Raw genomic sequence first — 16,736 nt, 5'->3', positions numbered from 1 at the left:
TTTAGAACAGGTGGAGTGCAACAATGGTCTTTGTAGTGTGCACTTTTGAGTGGGTCTGAAGACTTTTTCTGGTGGAGAACCATATTCCACATTCAGAACAGCCATACTGCTTTTCTCCACAGTGAGTTCTTGTGTGGTTCTGAAGACTACTATAGTAGGAAAATCGTTTGCCACAGTCAGAGCAAGAATATGGCTTCTCTCCAGTGTGAGTTCTTCTGTGGGTCTGAAGATGGGTACAAGTAGCAAACTGCTTGCAATAGTCAGAACAGCAAAATGGCTTCTTCCCAGTGTGAACTGCTGTGTGTATCTGAAGTTGGGTACTGTCGGAGAATTGCTTTCCATACTTGCAGAAGCCATATTGCTGTTCTGTCATATGACTCAACTTATCTTTGTATTTAGACGTTTTCTTCCAGTCTTGGCAAATGGATAAAGTTGCTGATTTTTTATTTTGTACCTGTAGTGTGTTAGTGCCATCTAATTTCTTCGGTATATCTTCTGGTACAACAAAATAATGCAAAGAGGCTGGAATCAAAGTGTCCAGGACAGATGTCAGTTTCTCCATAGTTTCTTCATGTAGTGTTTGTTGTGGTCTGCACTGAACAAAAGTCTGGAGAGTCGAAGAGAAGGTGCCTCTTCCTTGTAAATCTGCTGAAATACATAAATGCACAATTTTATGTAAATTTAATACAACTAGAGAAAGATTTGACAAGCAGAAATTATTTAATACAGAATATCCGATTGCTGTTTATATCAACCAAATATCACACCAATGAGCCAGTTCAGTGCTTTTAGTTTCTTTTGTTTTTCTCTGCGTAAAACACCAAGTCCATTTTTTTGTGATCACTTGTTATTAACAGAAAAGGAAATCAACATGCCAGAACAAGAAACATTCAGTATGTGAAGAAAACCTAAACGGGCACCAACTTCTGACCTAACTTCCCCCCCAAATTCCCATGCATTATGCCAACTAGCTTGACAGATATTGTTAAGAACTAAAGGAAACTTAACTTGGAAAACACAGACCCACTTGAAGATGCCACAGTTATTTTGAACAGTAAATAATAATAAATATATGAACATAAGAACACAAGTTTAACAAAGAACCTCATTCATCTCATCAAGCTTGTCTGGATATGAATTATCAGTTAAAAGCAGAAGTTCACAAAACTGGATCATTTTGGTCTCCAAAACTATAAGGTTACATGTTAAAACTTCTCACTATATGAAAATTAATCGCATAGCTAGGTAGAAAAGATACAACTAGATCATGGGCGAAAGGTGCATTTCACAATGTTGTTAATTGCATTTCATTCTGTACCTCATAAAACCGAACAATCAAATGGCACTCAATAATTAAAAGCTTTCTTTTTAATTACAGTTAATTTAGCTTCAATACATTTGACATATTTAGTAGTAATAACCAACAACCAAGCCAAGACACACAGATGGGAGTGTAGGCAGAACCAATGGTTAGGGCCCTATAAAATCTGCTTTATTTAATCACAAATTCTGTGGTTTTTTTTTTTTGTTTTGTTTTTGATCTTCAGTTTTCACCGTTTTATTTGTCCTTGATTCAGATTTTGGGGTTTTTATTTATTTATTTATTTATTTATTTTTACTGTAAGTAACAACAACTACAACAAAACAAACGATGAAATGGCACTTTACATTCCTTTTAATGAAACGGCACACTAGTACAACTGAACCATTCATCAGGTAGGAGCCCAGATCCTCCATGATGCTGTATGCTGAGACTGCAGTAGGGCAGTGAGTGCCCTCCAGAATTGTAGGAGCTGTTACTAGTTTGATGGGTCCTTCTGCGATGAAGGTGAACTTCACTTTTAGGGTCTCGGATGTTTGTTACAGAATGAGCTGATGTGTTCTCGACCAGAAAGAACTCTTCGTAGAGGTGAATATGTTCAGCGAGGTACCCTACTGATTTGAAGTAGCTATTCCACCTGGTGTTTCCTAGCTCGAGGGTTCTTGAAAAAGGCCGACTTTACCCACGTCACTAGTAATGCAGCCTCACTGAAGTATTTCTAGTGCTGCCAGGTCTCTCCCACCACACTGATGACATGACACAAGCAGGTACACTGTTAGGCAGAACCCCTTTTAAAACGTCCTGGGGTTTGCTTTCAGACAGTATGCTGCATTGTGGGTAACCACTGCTAAAATGTCATTAAGATTCAGCTGGTTGTTGTGAAGGGACTGAAGTGCTGCTGCCTGTGAGAAGGTGGAAAAGTTACTGCTCTCCATAAAGATAACATCTGCCAAAAAGTACTGCTCTTCAATACCTTTCATTGTAATTATGTACATTATTTCAAATGATTCTTAAACCTTAGATGTTTACAGATTGAAAACATGCATCATTACATCTGTAGCTTCATGTACTGCATATCTTAAAATAATTAATTACAAAGCAAAAGCAAACTAATCCGCAAGAAGCTAAATACGGAAATCAAACAGAAAAAAGAGAGAGAGAGACCCGCTTTTAAGGGCTCATTGCAGATGAGGAGACGCCTTCTCTACTGTCCAGGTTTGTAGGTGGCGAGTTCATAACAGAAGAGTCAAATGTGGACTTTACGTGCATTGACACCGTGAGACAAAACATTTATTAAATCCTGAAACATTATCATTTATTTTTAAAAGGGTACTATGGTATGCTGGCAAAGCATGCAGAAAAGTTGTTGTCCAGATTGGTAAAAGTCACTGGGATATTGTTACGCCCTCAATTTTGCAGTTAAGCTCGTGTTTTAGTTTTGTCGATGTAGTTAGGGTATCTGATATTGCTCGCTTCAACATTTCTCTCTCCTGCAGCGACCTAATTCATATGCCTTTAATGAGAAAACGTGAAGGAAACATGCGCACAGACAGACAGAGGCACGACTGAACTTCTACAAGAATTGTGTTCGCTTGAAAAACAAAGTAGAAAATATTATCTGAATGAGAGAACTACAGATTATTCAATTGTTTAATTTATTGGGAAGTTTTGTAACACTCACCCCTTCAGTCTCTAAATTCCACACATTTCCGTTTTTAAATCTAAAATCAGTTTCTATGCGTTAATTCCGTAATTCCATCTTAGTTTTCTGCATTGCGGAAATCGCATGGCCCTAAATGCTGGACCAAATGGGTGAGATGGTACATGGCTGCCTTGATCATGAATCTTCTTTAAAGGCTGAACTGCTGCTCAGCTGAGTTTTGTTAAATGGAAGAGCCACAGCTGCTTAGTCCTTCATTATTTGGTTGACAAAAGAGTATGCGTATTTGTGTAGCCTTCCAGCCTGAGCACCACCAATTGTTCAGGTAGTATCTAACCATGACTCACTGCCTTCAACATGGCCAGTCTGCTGATGATGGATTTTGCATTAAATGGGAGATCAATTACCAATTTGCCTTTCAGGAGTTAATTTTCTTGTTGTGCATCCTGTAATATGTTCAACTGAGCTTGAAGGAGGTGGAGGGGCGGATATCTCCCTCGAGTTGTATGCTATTCTTAAGAAAGGACTTCGGTTAAAAGAGGACACTGCACTGGGTTTGGAGTCAAATCTGCTGGCTCATGCGGTCCATTTCCAGCTCGAGTTAACTCCTTGCTCCCTACAGTACATTAAGAAGTCTCATTTGTTTATCTTCTGTTCGGGTAAATAGAAAACATGAACAACCAATGCTAACTTTGTCCTTTGACTCTATCATATTACCGAAAGCCCCAGAGTTTCTTATATTATTTACATGCTATGTCTAGCTCGGTGTTTCTCAGTGGATCATTGGTGAGTCACAAGTGACTCAAGCAATCGGCACGGTGGCATGATATTTTTCCCTGTTTCTGTTTTATGAAGGGGGGCACCCCCACACCCCAGCCCACCCTTCCAAATGCACTCAGTTCACAAAGGGAAACCCTTACCCACTCTTCTAATTGTGCTTGCTTGACAAAGGGCAGAAGCCCCCACCTCTTCAATTGCTGCCTGTGGGTTGACATTGAATTTAAAAAAGTAAAACTGGATCCTGAGAGCACAAAACGTTCAGAAAAACACTGGTCTAGCGGACATTGATGTGTGATGCTTCACATAATAACACAGTTAAAATCATTTCAGAAAATAGGTTGGTGGCCAACTACAGTAGCTCCGCTACCTATTGTTCAAAGGCAGCTGTAGACTATGTGAAGCCTATTAAGAAAAGGAAAATGTTTAGTGAATTCTTGATGCAAGTATTAAGCAAATGAAACACCTGCTATTAATGCCCCTGGAGAACATTTTTTTACAATTACCTGTCAGAGAGAGGTTGCTGATGAGGCAGCAGCAGGAAGTAGAAAAGAAAGAACAGCCACAGGTATGTGCAGCATTGTGGTCCTGTGGTGTGATAATAGGTTGTACATTTTGCAGGTATTTTTCAATATTACAGATAAAGATATGACCAGTATGAAAAATTATTATAACTACAGGATGTGGGAGTTATTTAGGGAAAGATGTGCAATAATACATTACAGTTACACAGGCATCATGTATGATATATTGCAAAGTTATAATAAACTGTGGTGCATAGCAGTACACAGTACAGTAGACTCTCAGTTTAACCGGCACCCATGGGGATTGGTAGACGGCAGGTAAGTGTAGTTTCTGGTTGCTTGAGTGTTACGATTAAAAATAGGCCTAAAATTGTAGTCCGTAGTAATTAAAAGCAAATTAACTCTTCGAGGGCTAAATATTTTTTTTCGGTAACTGGCAGGAAATGCGCAGTAGCGCAGCTACCGGTCACCAAAGCTGCAGAAATTAAAGGTGGATCTGGCGAGAGAATGCGCAAAGTAAAATACTCTGCAGACAACGTTTTGTGTACTATTGCTGAACTGGATTTCTGAGTTATTGTGCATCGATTTTGATGCAAGTAATCTGGATATCAAAAACGAAAGTGATGTACCAGCATCTGCTGATCGGTCCCAGGCTGATTGTAGAGCTGAATGTGTTCATGTAGCTGCATGAGGATGTATGCCACGGTTATCCAGGAGCAACAGAACTTTACAATCCTCTGCATTCTTTTCTTACTTACATTTTCTTTGACGCTGGGAACAAACAAATGGTGGAACCACTTTGTAAAAATTTCAGGGTCCATCCAACTGTTCCTCAGTGGATGATAATCCACAAGGAGGTCAGTTATGCCTTTAACTCTTTTAGGGCTAATTATTTTTTATCCCTTTTGTCCCAGGGCAGAATATTTTTCCAAAAACCCACTTTTCTAAACAGCACACAAAGAAATGGTTTCACGGATAAATCAACATAAAACACTTATGTTGTCACTCTGTTTTATGCTCCAGGAGCCCCCACAGTATGCATATTCACATACTTATTACATATGTGTTTGCCCCATCACTCAAAAGCTGAAAGGCACTTTCTGGTAAAACAACGGCTTCAAGTAGTCGAGGGGAAGCTAATCCGTAGTGCCTACCGGCAGGCCGCGTCGTTTTGTGAAGTCCAGTTGCTAGCACGTCTCCCGCAGAACAATGTCTGTATAGTCCTCCCAGGGCTAACATTTTCATTGCCACGTCAGCTGCACGAGCATGTCCAGCACTACGATCAGCTGATGCAGGCACCTGACTTTCGTTTTTGATTCTCCAGATCACTTGTATCAAAGTCGTAGTTCAATAAGTCAGAGTCCAATTCAGCAATAACATGCAAAACATAAAGTAAGAAATTATATGCAGAGAGTATTCTGCTTTGCTCTCTCGCCTGATGTCGATGCCATTCTAGATGTTGCTTACTCTATGCTACTCACGCACACGCAGAGTTTCATCATCAAGTCAACGAGTCTAACAGTCCTCCGAGCAGAATGTCTACCTATAACGTAACGAGTTTTGTTCACATTTACAGCTTTCTTTCGCCATCTGCCCCCAATATCCATCCTCAACCCCTTGTTACGACATCTGCGCTAAAAGAGTTAAGGAACCTTGGATTGGCAAATTTGCTGATCACACATTAACTTTACATTATGAACTTCTGATGTGTGGGCACATACGAGTACAGTGATACCCTCTTTATTTAGCTTGAACCCGTCAGCTACCTTTTCATTACCATCACCCAAAGTACAATTGGGCAAACGCTTCCACATTAACTCAGTCTCATCTGCATTATAAATCTGCTTTGCAGTCAAGCCATTTTCTTCAACCAAATCACTAAACACATTGCGAAATGGAGCTGCAGCTTCAAACTTCACCAATTTCTACTCACCCAACAAGTCTGGGTTACGAATGCCATAGTGAGTCTTGAATTGATTAGACCAGCCACTCGAAAATGAACACTGACTCTCAAAATTTTAAATGAAATAATACCAACTGACTGTTTTATAGACCATGAAAGGGTGGATGAGGTTACACATGCGTGAGAGGTAGACAAGCATGTGGTACGCAAATACTGGGGCAAAAGGTGTGGGTGCACACATGGCGAACAAAGTTTCAATTTACAATTCCGCAAAATCTATTTTAAGGATTATTTCTTTGATTTTTTTGCCGGTTGCTGGAGTTCTCATTAACGGAGAGTCTAATGTAGTAGTAGTCCTGTTAAGTATTTAATTTCTTCGATTTAAAGAGAAGGCTGGCCAAGTGGAAAGGGAGATAGTTAAGCTTCAGAGTCCACGCCAGAGACAAGACAAGGTTCTACTTCTGGGTACAAGACAGATGCAGCTGAGGAGGATAAAGATAGAGATAGATACTCAGGCAGAAGAAAGGAATGTAGAAAAGGCAGACTATGAGCTTTGATTACGTGGCTCATCCACAGTCCAAGGATCTTGGTCTGTTTCTCTGCTCTCACCTCCAACAAACCCCAAGACAGAGTGGGTTGCTGGTTTGGTAAATGTAATTGGATAGCGTGGCCGTAATTACCGAGGGTACAAAGCTGAAACTACCGATACTCTACAAGAGAACACTCTTGACCATGACATCACGTTGTTCCAGCATCTACATAAGTACAGTGGTGTCTTGGTTTGCAAGCATAATTCGGTCCAGAAACGTGCATGTAATCCAAAGCACTCGTGTATCAAAGTGAATTTCCCCCATAAGAAATAATGGAAACTCAGATGATTCGTTTCACAATCCAAAAATATTCATATAAAAATGATTAATACAAAATGTAAAGTAAAAATACATAAAAGAAATTAACCTGCACTTTACCTTTGAAAAGAATCATGGCTGGTGTGAGAGAGGGGAGAGGAGAAGGAGGGTTATTGTGTAGGACGACTTTCACTCTAACTTACGGAATCCCTGCTATCTGTGGGCTCACTAGAATCTTTTTCTTTTTTTGTGACTTTAACAAGGAACCTCTCCAATGACAGTTGCTTCTGCCTGAAGAGTCACTACACTCGGACACAAAATAAAAAAATGCTTTACGCACTGTAAGGTTCCTAAACTCTTTTGGGACTCCAGCCAACGGGATGACAGGCGGAAGAGTGTCCTGAAGCAACCACAGGCTCCCAGCGCTGTAGCAGTGCGCTGCAAAAGTGAATCTGAGCTGATCGCAGTCACACTTTAAGCGTCTGTCATTTATGGGTCATGCAAGGAACATTATAAATGCAAGGGCACAGTATTACTTGGCCACTAACCCGGCCATGACCGTGCCTGTCTGCTGTGTCTGTGTATAGGAGAGTGGCAGATCCCACTATAATAAATAACGGCGCTGTTCCTGTTTCACACTGAATAAAGCTGGTTTTGCTAAAGTACTGAGACTCAGCCTCGTGTTTTGGGGTGCAAGTCAGGGACCCACACGTTACAACACACACACACGTGGTCACAATGCTAAGTAAACAGTCTACGCTCGTATGGATGTTGACTATATGAGTGAGGAACGCTGACTGAGACCAAGTGTGGGAGACGATTACCTACAATCCCGCAGCGAGAGAAGAACCATCAGCTCAGTTGTGATCATGTGACGCTCGGCAGACAAAACATATACGTATTACTCATATTGCAAGACCTCGCTCATTTATCGAGTTAAAATTTATTACAAATTTTAGTTTGTCTTGCAAAATACTCGTAGACCATGTTACTCGCAATCCAATGTTTTACTGTACACTGAAAAGAGCAAGTGACAGCTGATTTAGGCGTATGTCTCTTCTCTTTTGTTGGCAGTTACCATGGTGGTCTACTAGTAATCCCCTCCCCCACCGCAGCAGGCTGGCCTTATCATGTCACTCCAGGGCTGAAAGACGTATTGCGTTCCATTTAGCTTGGAAGTCAAAGCTAGAAATGATGCCATACTAAAATTGACTGTGTTCCAGTAAAACATTTGGAAAACCAAAGCGGTTTTCCAGGGAATCCTTCATTGTGCTTGCACCATCAGAACAAATAACAATGATATATTTTTTTTTTTTTTTGTGTTATTTGGTACACTTTTTTAATTACCCAGGGGGAAATAACAATGCATTATGTGGTATTTTGGGTATCCAAACACTAGCAACATGTCCACAGATGGAAGATGCACAGTGAACATTAGAACAATCTGGACGTAAACAGGCCATTCAGCCCAATAAAACTTGCCAGTCCTATCCAGTTAATTCTTCCACAAAAACATCAAGTCGAGTTTTGAAAGTCCCTAAAGTCTTACTGTCTACCACACTACTTGATAGCTTATTCCAACTGTCTATGGTTCTTTGTGCAAAGAAAAACTTCCTAATGTTTGTGTGAAATTTACCCTTAAGTTTTCAAATGTGTCCCCGTGTTCTTGATAAACTAACTTTAAAATAACAGTCTCAGTCCACTGTACTAATTCCCTTCATAATTTTAAACACTTCAATCAGGTCACCTCTTAATCTTTTTTTGTTTAAACTTTAAAGGCTCAGCTCTTTTAATCTTTCTTCATAACTCATCCCCTGTAGCCCTGGAATCAGCCTAGTCACTCTTCTCTGGACCTTTTCTAGCTCTAATGATGTCCTTTTTGTAGCCTGGAGACCAAAACTGCACACAGTACTCAAGATGAGGCCTCACCAGTGCATTATAAAGGTTGAGCAGAACCTCCTTGGACTTGTACTCTACACATCAAGGTGCTATATAAAATAACATTCTGTTAGCCTTCTTAATGGCTTCTGAACACTGTCTGGAGGTCGATTAAGCTTGGAGTCCACTATGACTCCTAAATCCTTCTCATAAGGTGTACTCTTGATTTTCCGACCGCCCATTGTGTATTCAAACCTAATATTTTTACTTCCTATGTATAATACTTTACATTTACTGACATTAAATTTCATCTGCCACAAATCTGCCCAAGCCTGTATGCTATCCAAGTCCTTCTGTAATGATATAACGGATTCCAAATGATCTGCTTCTCCACCTATCTTGGTATCATCTACAAAATTAACCAGCTTTTTACTTATATTCAAATCTAACAGTTGTGGTGTATGTTGCCATCTTGGATTGACGTCATTATCTGAACTTGGAGAAACTCTGACTTGACAGATAAGCTCTGAATTTTGTAGATATTCCACGGGATATTGTAAGTTGATGTTTTAATCTTCCACACCATCACCACCAACTGTTTCAGCATAGCCTATTGATACTCATTTAACCAATTTGCCATGTAACCGATTGACAATTTCAGCGTTAATTCATTTGACTTCATCGTTTCTCGCTGTTAGGATTGCCCGTGTACTCATTTCGCATTCACATGACTAAGAGCTGAGAGAGCAGGAAGTGTGTCTAACAAAAGCATTCACACAACTGAGAGGTGAGAGGACTGTGGTCTTGTTTGAAAATGGTTGAATGAATCTCATGGCAAAAGTCTTGTCTCATCCTAGGATTATTTTATGCAATAGACAGATTTATTTATTATTTTAGTACCTACCTTCCCCAGATGGACTTGAACATGGGGCTTTCTCATTCTTCTTCACATCAGGCTCCAAAGACCGCTCACACCGCACATGGGCAGAAGGTTGGTTCAGGGAGTCGTGTCTACTTGGCATGAAGCTCCGTTGAGGTACTCCTTTATCTGAACACAGAGGCAGAGTGACAGGCTCCAATTTAAGGTCTTCTTGCTGGACACCATTTATACTCTTGTTCTTCTGCATGTCATTATTATCAGATGTTGGCTCAAATTCTTCTTTAACTGCTTTAATGTTCCATTCACAGTTTTCCTCCTTAACTTTAGGAGTCTCCTGCTGAGGATGTACAGGTTCCCACTCACAGTCTTCCTCTTTAATATTAGCAAGTATTTTCTCCATGGTCACTATGGTGTACTCAATTGTCTCCTTAAATAGAATTGCTCACCTCCTCCGACACCACATGTCCTCATTTACATCCCCATCTCTGAATGCTTCTTAACAGATGGACACATCTCCTTCATTTCACATACCTGTTCTCTGTAGATAGAACAAATACAAATATCAAAACATCGTCAAAAAGCACTGAACATTTCAGTCAACTCCTGTACTCTTTTCTTATTGCCCTAAGATAGGTCTAGTGACTTTAATCTGGATTTCATTTGGCATTTTCACATGATGCTTACAATATGTTGACCAAATCTGTATCTGGTACTCCAAATTGGACTAACAAGCGGTCTGTACAGTTTAAAACCCCAACCTCGCTTGACTTGTACTACTCACCCTGCGGATAAAATACCACTTAAGATTTGTTTGCCTTTTTAATGGCCTCCTCACAGTTTCTCTGGTGACAGTGGCGAGTCCACTAGGATTCCCAAGTTTTTCTCGTAAAATGAACTTGCTGTGGTTATGTGAAAAAGTCTTTCAGTGCTTTGGAATTTTTTGGTTTGCTGCACGAATGCTCCTAAAAGGTAACCTGGGCTCCTTCAAAGTTATAGTAACAGATAAACCATTAGGCACTGTCTTCTCTCTGCTGAAAACACTAAAGATGAAAACTTAATGTCTGTATAAAGAGGAACTAAGCTCTATTTGGATGGGATTAGCTTTATAACAGGAGGTGTGATCAAGTAATAATTACCACAGAACCTTTGTAATTTTTAAACTTTATTTGGACAAGATTAGTTTTTACATCAGGAGTTGGTGTAAAGTTGTAATGGAAGGATTTTTCTAAAGAGAGGGGGGGATCAAGAGAGCAGATGGGCGTTGGTCGCTCAGCGCAAAAACCAGCTTCAAGAAGGAAAAGTACTGGGAATATAGCCAGAGGGTTATGCGGACTTGTTTTTCACTTCAAGGGGCTTCACTATTCTTATTTTTGTGTGCCTCCTGGTACCAGGTGTTGTCATCATCAGGACCAAGTGCAAAACAACACCGCGTCCCGTGGAAAGGTGTGTGTGCTGAAACCAATCACTTCTGTATACACTGCTTACACGTAAGCCGCTTTGGGCAAGGACGCTCAATTAGTATATAAGGGAAGGTTCCGCCCTCAGTTTCTTTGGAGGCTCAACCGTGGGGACAGCGCGCACCGCCCAGTATTTGAAAGGCAAAATGGGTTGGTCCTTTGACAAGACTGACAAGCGGGCCCCCTCAGTCTACTGGTCTGGGATGATGGCTCTATGTCTTTTTATAAGTCTGGAAGTATTGTTTTGTTTTGTATGTCTGCATTATATGTGTTTGATTATTATAGTTGATTAAGTAAATAAAATAGAAGTATTGGACCTCTTCTCTCTGATTCTTTGCCTACTTATGTTCTAATCCCTTGAACCATTTTCCCGCAACAAAACAAAAGTCAGAGCTGGAAATGGGCCACCAAACACCAGCATTTCCCCATTAGTCAATGTTTGTGTACCATCAGTTCAGACCACACTAGCAACCATTATTTAGAAGAACAATATGTCTGTTTGCACATCTACAGTCCCGCACCCACACGCTTTTCTATATAAATTGGGTATATCAGCACACTGACGGACCTTCAAGGGCAGGGATCTCAAACTCCAGTCCTGGTGGGCCCCAGTGGCTGCAGGTTTTCATTCTAACCCTTTTCTTAATTAGTGACCAGTTTTTGCTCCCAATTAACTTCTTTAAAATTCATTCTAATTGACTTGTTAAGATTTGTTCTCCGGAATTCGTTCATTATTCCTCTGAAACAGAAATGAAATGTGACGTGAGTGAGCCAACAGAAGACCAACTAAGTGTTTTAATAGGGAAAATGGTACAAGGGGTTCTTTAGAGTAAGTGGGCAAAAATCAGAGAGAGAAGGTCCGATACTTTAGTCAAATTTACTTATTCAATTATAACATATAAATACATATGAATAGTATAATGCAGTAACAATAGATTGTAGAAACAAATATATGCTTACAGTAATATATTTAAAGACACAAACTTATGCTTACAGTAATATCAAAAGACACAAACTTATGCTTACAGTAATATCAAAAGACCCAGAGCCATCATCCTAGACCAGTAGACTGAGGAAGCCCGCGTGTCAGTCTCGTCAAAGGATCAACTCGTGTGCCTGGTCCCAAATACCAGGCGGTGTGCAATTTCCCCACGGTTGAGCTTCCAAAGAAACTGAGGGCGGAACCTTCCCTTATATACTAATTGAGTGTCTTTGCCCCAAAACGGCTTACGTGCAAGCAGTGTATACAGAAGTGATCAGTTTCAGTACACACCCTTCCACGGGACATGGTGTTGTTTTTCCTCTACTTGGCCTTGACCGATACGGTGCCTAGTACCAGAAGACACAATAAAGCCCCTCGAAGTGAAAAACAACTCCTTACATAGCCTTGGCTGTATCTTTAGAACATTCCCGGCTGTTTTTCCCAAAACATTAGTCTTTGCAGCTGGCTTTGCACTGAAGCGACCAACGCCCATCTGCTCTCCTGATTCACTTCCTCTCTTTATTTTACCTTTGCTTTTTACAGAGAAAAATCCTTCCATTACACTAAGTCAGGGCCTCAAACTCATACCGGTTGCTTAATTAGGCCCTGACTCTTGTCGTTAATTAAACCCGTTCTTTAATTCCATGGCTTGTTGCTGCTCTCATTGTGCAATAGCAGACATTTCTGAAATTGTTGATTTTCTCTTGTTCGAAGAGAGAGGTTAGGTTAGGAGCATGTGCTGATGCAATGCACTGCCACACCCACCACATGACAAATCAACTCAGGATCCCAGATTAAGTGCAGTAATGCAACGGGTGACACCTCCGCACCACACTAGTTCAGGTGGAATGGCGTGTGGAACAGTGGGAGGTTTTTTACGGTGGCTGGAGTGCCAATTCTGCCACCAACCCCCAGGTTTCTCCCTGCAGGTTGGAGGGCCTACTTGCAGGGTTGGATGCAGATTAACGTCATACCCAGAACGAAGCAATTGCAGGTTAAGGGCCTTGCTCAAGGGCCCAACGGAGCACTGTTCAAATGTTTTGGGGACCTGAGCAGATCAACATTCCTGAGACCTCCACCCTTTTTAGGTTCAGATCTTGTACAATGGTCACAGTTTGCTGGTCCGGTTTTGTTTCATTTTGTATCTCATTATTGTTTGGCAGCTAATTGAGTAAAAAAGAAACAATTACTGGGTCTGAGACTTAAAATTAATTCAAAAGAAGTTAGTTAGAAGCAAAAACAGGTGACTAATGAAGAAAAGGCTTAGAATGAAAACCTGCAGCCACTGCGGCCCTCCAGGCCTGGAATTTGAGATCCCCGTTCAAGGGGATACAACACACATGCACACAAGGTTATTCAGAATGCACAATGAGCAGTACTACTGCTGTCCCCCCCCCAATTCAGGGCACTGAGTAAAATAACTAACACTGAAAAAATGCTTACAGAGGCATGTCTACTTTATGCACCTAACTTAGTTACTTAACTTGCTGGTATTATGCTTTTTCTACTTAATTTACAAAAATCTCTAAGATTAACACAATTGACTTATGCTGAAACAAAGCCATTAAATTGTCTTTTAACAGAAGCCTAACCATGGATTGTTATAATTACTCATCTATTTTATGATGATATTACTCAAATGTATCCTTTTCTTTTAATCCTCCAAACATGATATTTCAGCTTTCCCAGTACACAGCTGAATTAAGTTGATTTAACTTAAAATAAACACATTTCATGCAAGCAACTATCCTATTTTGATGTTTGGTTTTGAATGCTGTTTTGCATAAAGCCCCACCCCTTTTGTTGCATTATGGTCCAAAAGACTCCCCACACCTTTGTGGAGTTGTACAGAAAGTTAAAGACTTTTCGTAAGTTTTTTTTTTTTCCGTTTTCCCTGAAAGCTGTTGGTTTTGTGTTTGGAAAAGTTGGCTTATGATATTTTTTGGATACACTGGCACACCCGACATCACAAAAGTCTCGTTTTCTTTTCTTCCCATAGTTTATACTAACTTACGTTGTGATTCCGTGAAAAGTTGATTTATTTTAAAATGGGCATTTGAGTGTTTATTACATCTCATTGTTTAAAAGGTTACTTTGTTTAAAAAAGGCCTTAAATATACTTAGTAGGTACAACATAAAGGGTGAGTCAAAATTATGTTAACACTAATGGTACTGCTATGTATATACTTATATAAGATTTTTGTGGACAATTTATGTGCCATGTGTTGAACGTGATGGCAAACAGGTTGAGGCATTCCTGTAAACCAGGGGTGTCCAACTCCGGTCCCTGGTGGGCCGCAGTGGCTGCAGGTTTTCATTCTAACCCTTTTCCTAATCGGTGACCAGTTTTCGCTGCTAATTAACTCCTTTGTCCTTCATTTTAATAGCCCTGTTTTTAAGGATTCAGTCCACTAAATTGATTTGTTTCTTCATTAAATGGCAGCCTAACAGAAATGAGATGTAAATCGATCCAACAGATGACCAGCTAAATTGGAACATCAAACTCCAGCCAATTTCTTCTTGAGAAGCCGATTCTTGCTGTTAATTAAAGCTGAATATCAGGACTTGTTGCTGCTATCATTCTGCCACTGCAGACTGTTGATTTTCTGTTTTGAGTCGTGTTGTTGTTTGGTTGCTCATTAAGGAAAAAGAAACAACTATGGGGTCTGAGTCACATCAATTAAAGCTAAGGCAAAGCAAGTTAATCAGCACCAAAAATGGCTCACTAGATGGTAAGAATGAACACCTGCAGCCACTGCAGCCCACCAGGACCAGAGTTGGACACCCCTGCTGTAAATCATCTGGCACATATGAAGTATGTTTTGCAAATAAATTGTTTCCACCATTCAAATTTTTACTCACCCTGTATTTTAAGTAGAATGTACTTAATTTATTGAAGTGGAAAAATGTGACATAAAAAAATAATTCCAAATTTTATTTTTGAAGTGAGTTGTAACACTACTCAAAATAGAACTACTACTACTACTATTAAAAACGAGTTGACAAATAAACAATTGCAAATGTGTGTGTTTACATGAAAAATTCGGGAAGCCACTTACCTTAAAAAAAAGTCACTTTTTAGGGGACCTCTGTAATTGTAATGTGTGAAAAGGTCTGGACATGTGCAATTCAGACTGGACTAAAAGTGCAGAGGTCCTCCAAATAGGGTTTTTGATTCAGAGACCCAAATCAATGAGATTAAACAGTATTTAGGTAACGGTCTCAGCTGAATTAAACCTAAAAAAAAAAAAAAAAGTCCACAATTTTGTTTTTCGCAACATGTACTTCATGAAGCAAAACATGTGACTTTTATTTTTCAAATAATCAGTGGTATTAGCCAAAATGAGCAAAGCAACATTCTCATTATCACAATGGCGGTAACAGGAAATAACGACACATTAATCAATCTATACACATTAACTTTTCTTTTTTATCAAATAACTATCAAAAGAATCCAAAGAAATCACCAGGTAAGTCAGTTATACTTCAAGCGTTTCAGACTGCAGGCCAATCTCCTAAAGTCAAAGATACACTGGTACACTTCATTCATTTACTGCCTACTGGGGACCTGCCACTTTTCAAAAACCTGTGCATCACTAATTTGCTTAATTCCAGTTATGTTCGTTGTCAAGACTCATCTTTAGTATTCTATCTAGTTGAGCTGTAGAAGTTTCCACACTGCAATTACCACATCTCACTGGATGAAAAAAAAAAGCCGTTACGTGCAGAAGAGGTGTCCAGGAACCGACCGAGGGATGGTTATTTAGGAGTGGCGACGGCGCATTTAAGATTAAATGACACGACACGTTTACCCCGAAGACAGTGAGCGGTGTGGACGGGTCAGCTCACTCCATCGAGACTCAAGCACTTACCCGTACGACAAAATTACGAGCAGCTCTGCCGTTTCATCCTGTTTTCCTTTTCACTCAGTCACAGATACTGTAAAGCACATACCTTCTTTAAACATTAGGGAACTTCTTCTTATTTTGTTTAAGACTGAACAGCCCACCAGGCACCATAAACTACTCAATAAGCAATTTCATGTTTCGCGCTTGTGCAGAGAATAAGGACGCGAGGTGTCGTTCCAGCTCCACTTCCGTCGCTCTGTGTGACGTCATCAGCCTGCCATTGGTTCGAAATAATAGACGTTTCGCGTCTGCTCGTTTTGCACAGTCCTGTAAATATGATAAAGGCACATTAATAGATGCATACATGAAGATAACTGCTGTTTTTGTAGCGATGATACGTAGTGATTTAATGGATTTATGCACGTATGTGTTCTTTCTAATTTTAAAAATTTAAAATGATTAAAGTGATTTGGTGTATCATTTTTACGAAACAAGTCACTGTACAGTAAAATGACGCATTTCTTAATTTCAATTCCAAGTTGAATATAGTAAGACACATAGCGTATATCGTAATGGATAAATGTCAAAAACAAGCCTGGACCTTCCACTACATCTTCATTCATTGAGTCTGTTAAATTTCCTAAAAATCATACTTGGC

General features: G+C 39.9%; 1 protein-coding gene across 1 annotated transcript; it reads right to left on the bottom strand.

The window, feature by feature from the left end:
* Position 1: 1 nt before the first annotated feature.
* On the bottom strand, positions 2-16,312 carry LOC120534643 (zinc finger protein 184-like). The gene is made up of 3 exons (XM_039762234.1): positions 16,185-16,312; positions 9,816-10,329; positions 2-648 (listed from the first exon to the last, which is right to left on the bottom strand). The coding sequence occupies exons 2-3, from the start codon at positions 10,189-10,191 to the stop codon at positions 2-4; spliced, it is 1,023 nt and encodes a 340-aa protein (XP_039618168.1). The 5' UTR covers positions 10,192-10,329; positions 16,185-16,312.
* Positions 16,313-16,736: the final 424 nt, after the last annotated feature.

Source organism: Polypterus senegalus, chromosome 8 (assembly GCF_016835505.1).
Source record: "Polypterus senegalus isolate Bchr_013 chromosome 8, ASM1683550v1, whole genome shotgun sequence".
Taxonomy (NCBI): Eukaryota; Metazoa; Chordata; class Cladistia; order Polypteriformes; family Polypteridae; genus Polypterus; species Polypterus senegalus.
Note: the sequence above shows the minus strand (reverse complement) of the source record. Positions and strands in the feature narration are given on the sequence as shown.

Coding starts and splice junctions, on each gene's coding strand:
- LOC120534643 (XM_039762234.1), bottom strand. CDS start 10,191: ATGGAGAAAATACTTGCTAATATTAAAGAGGAAGACTGTGAGTGGGAA. Junction 649..9,815: donor TTCAAGTCCATCTGGGGAAG/GTAGGTACTAAA, acceptor TATGTATTTCAG/CAGATTTACAAGGAAGAGGC.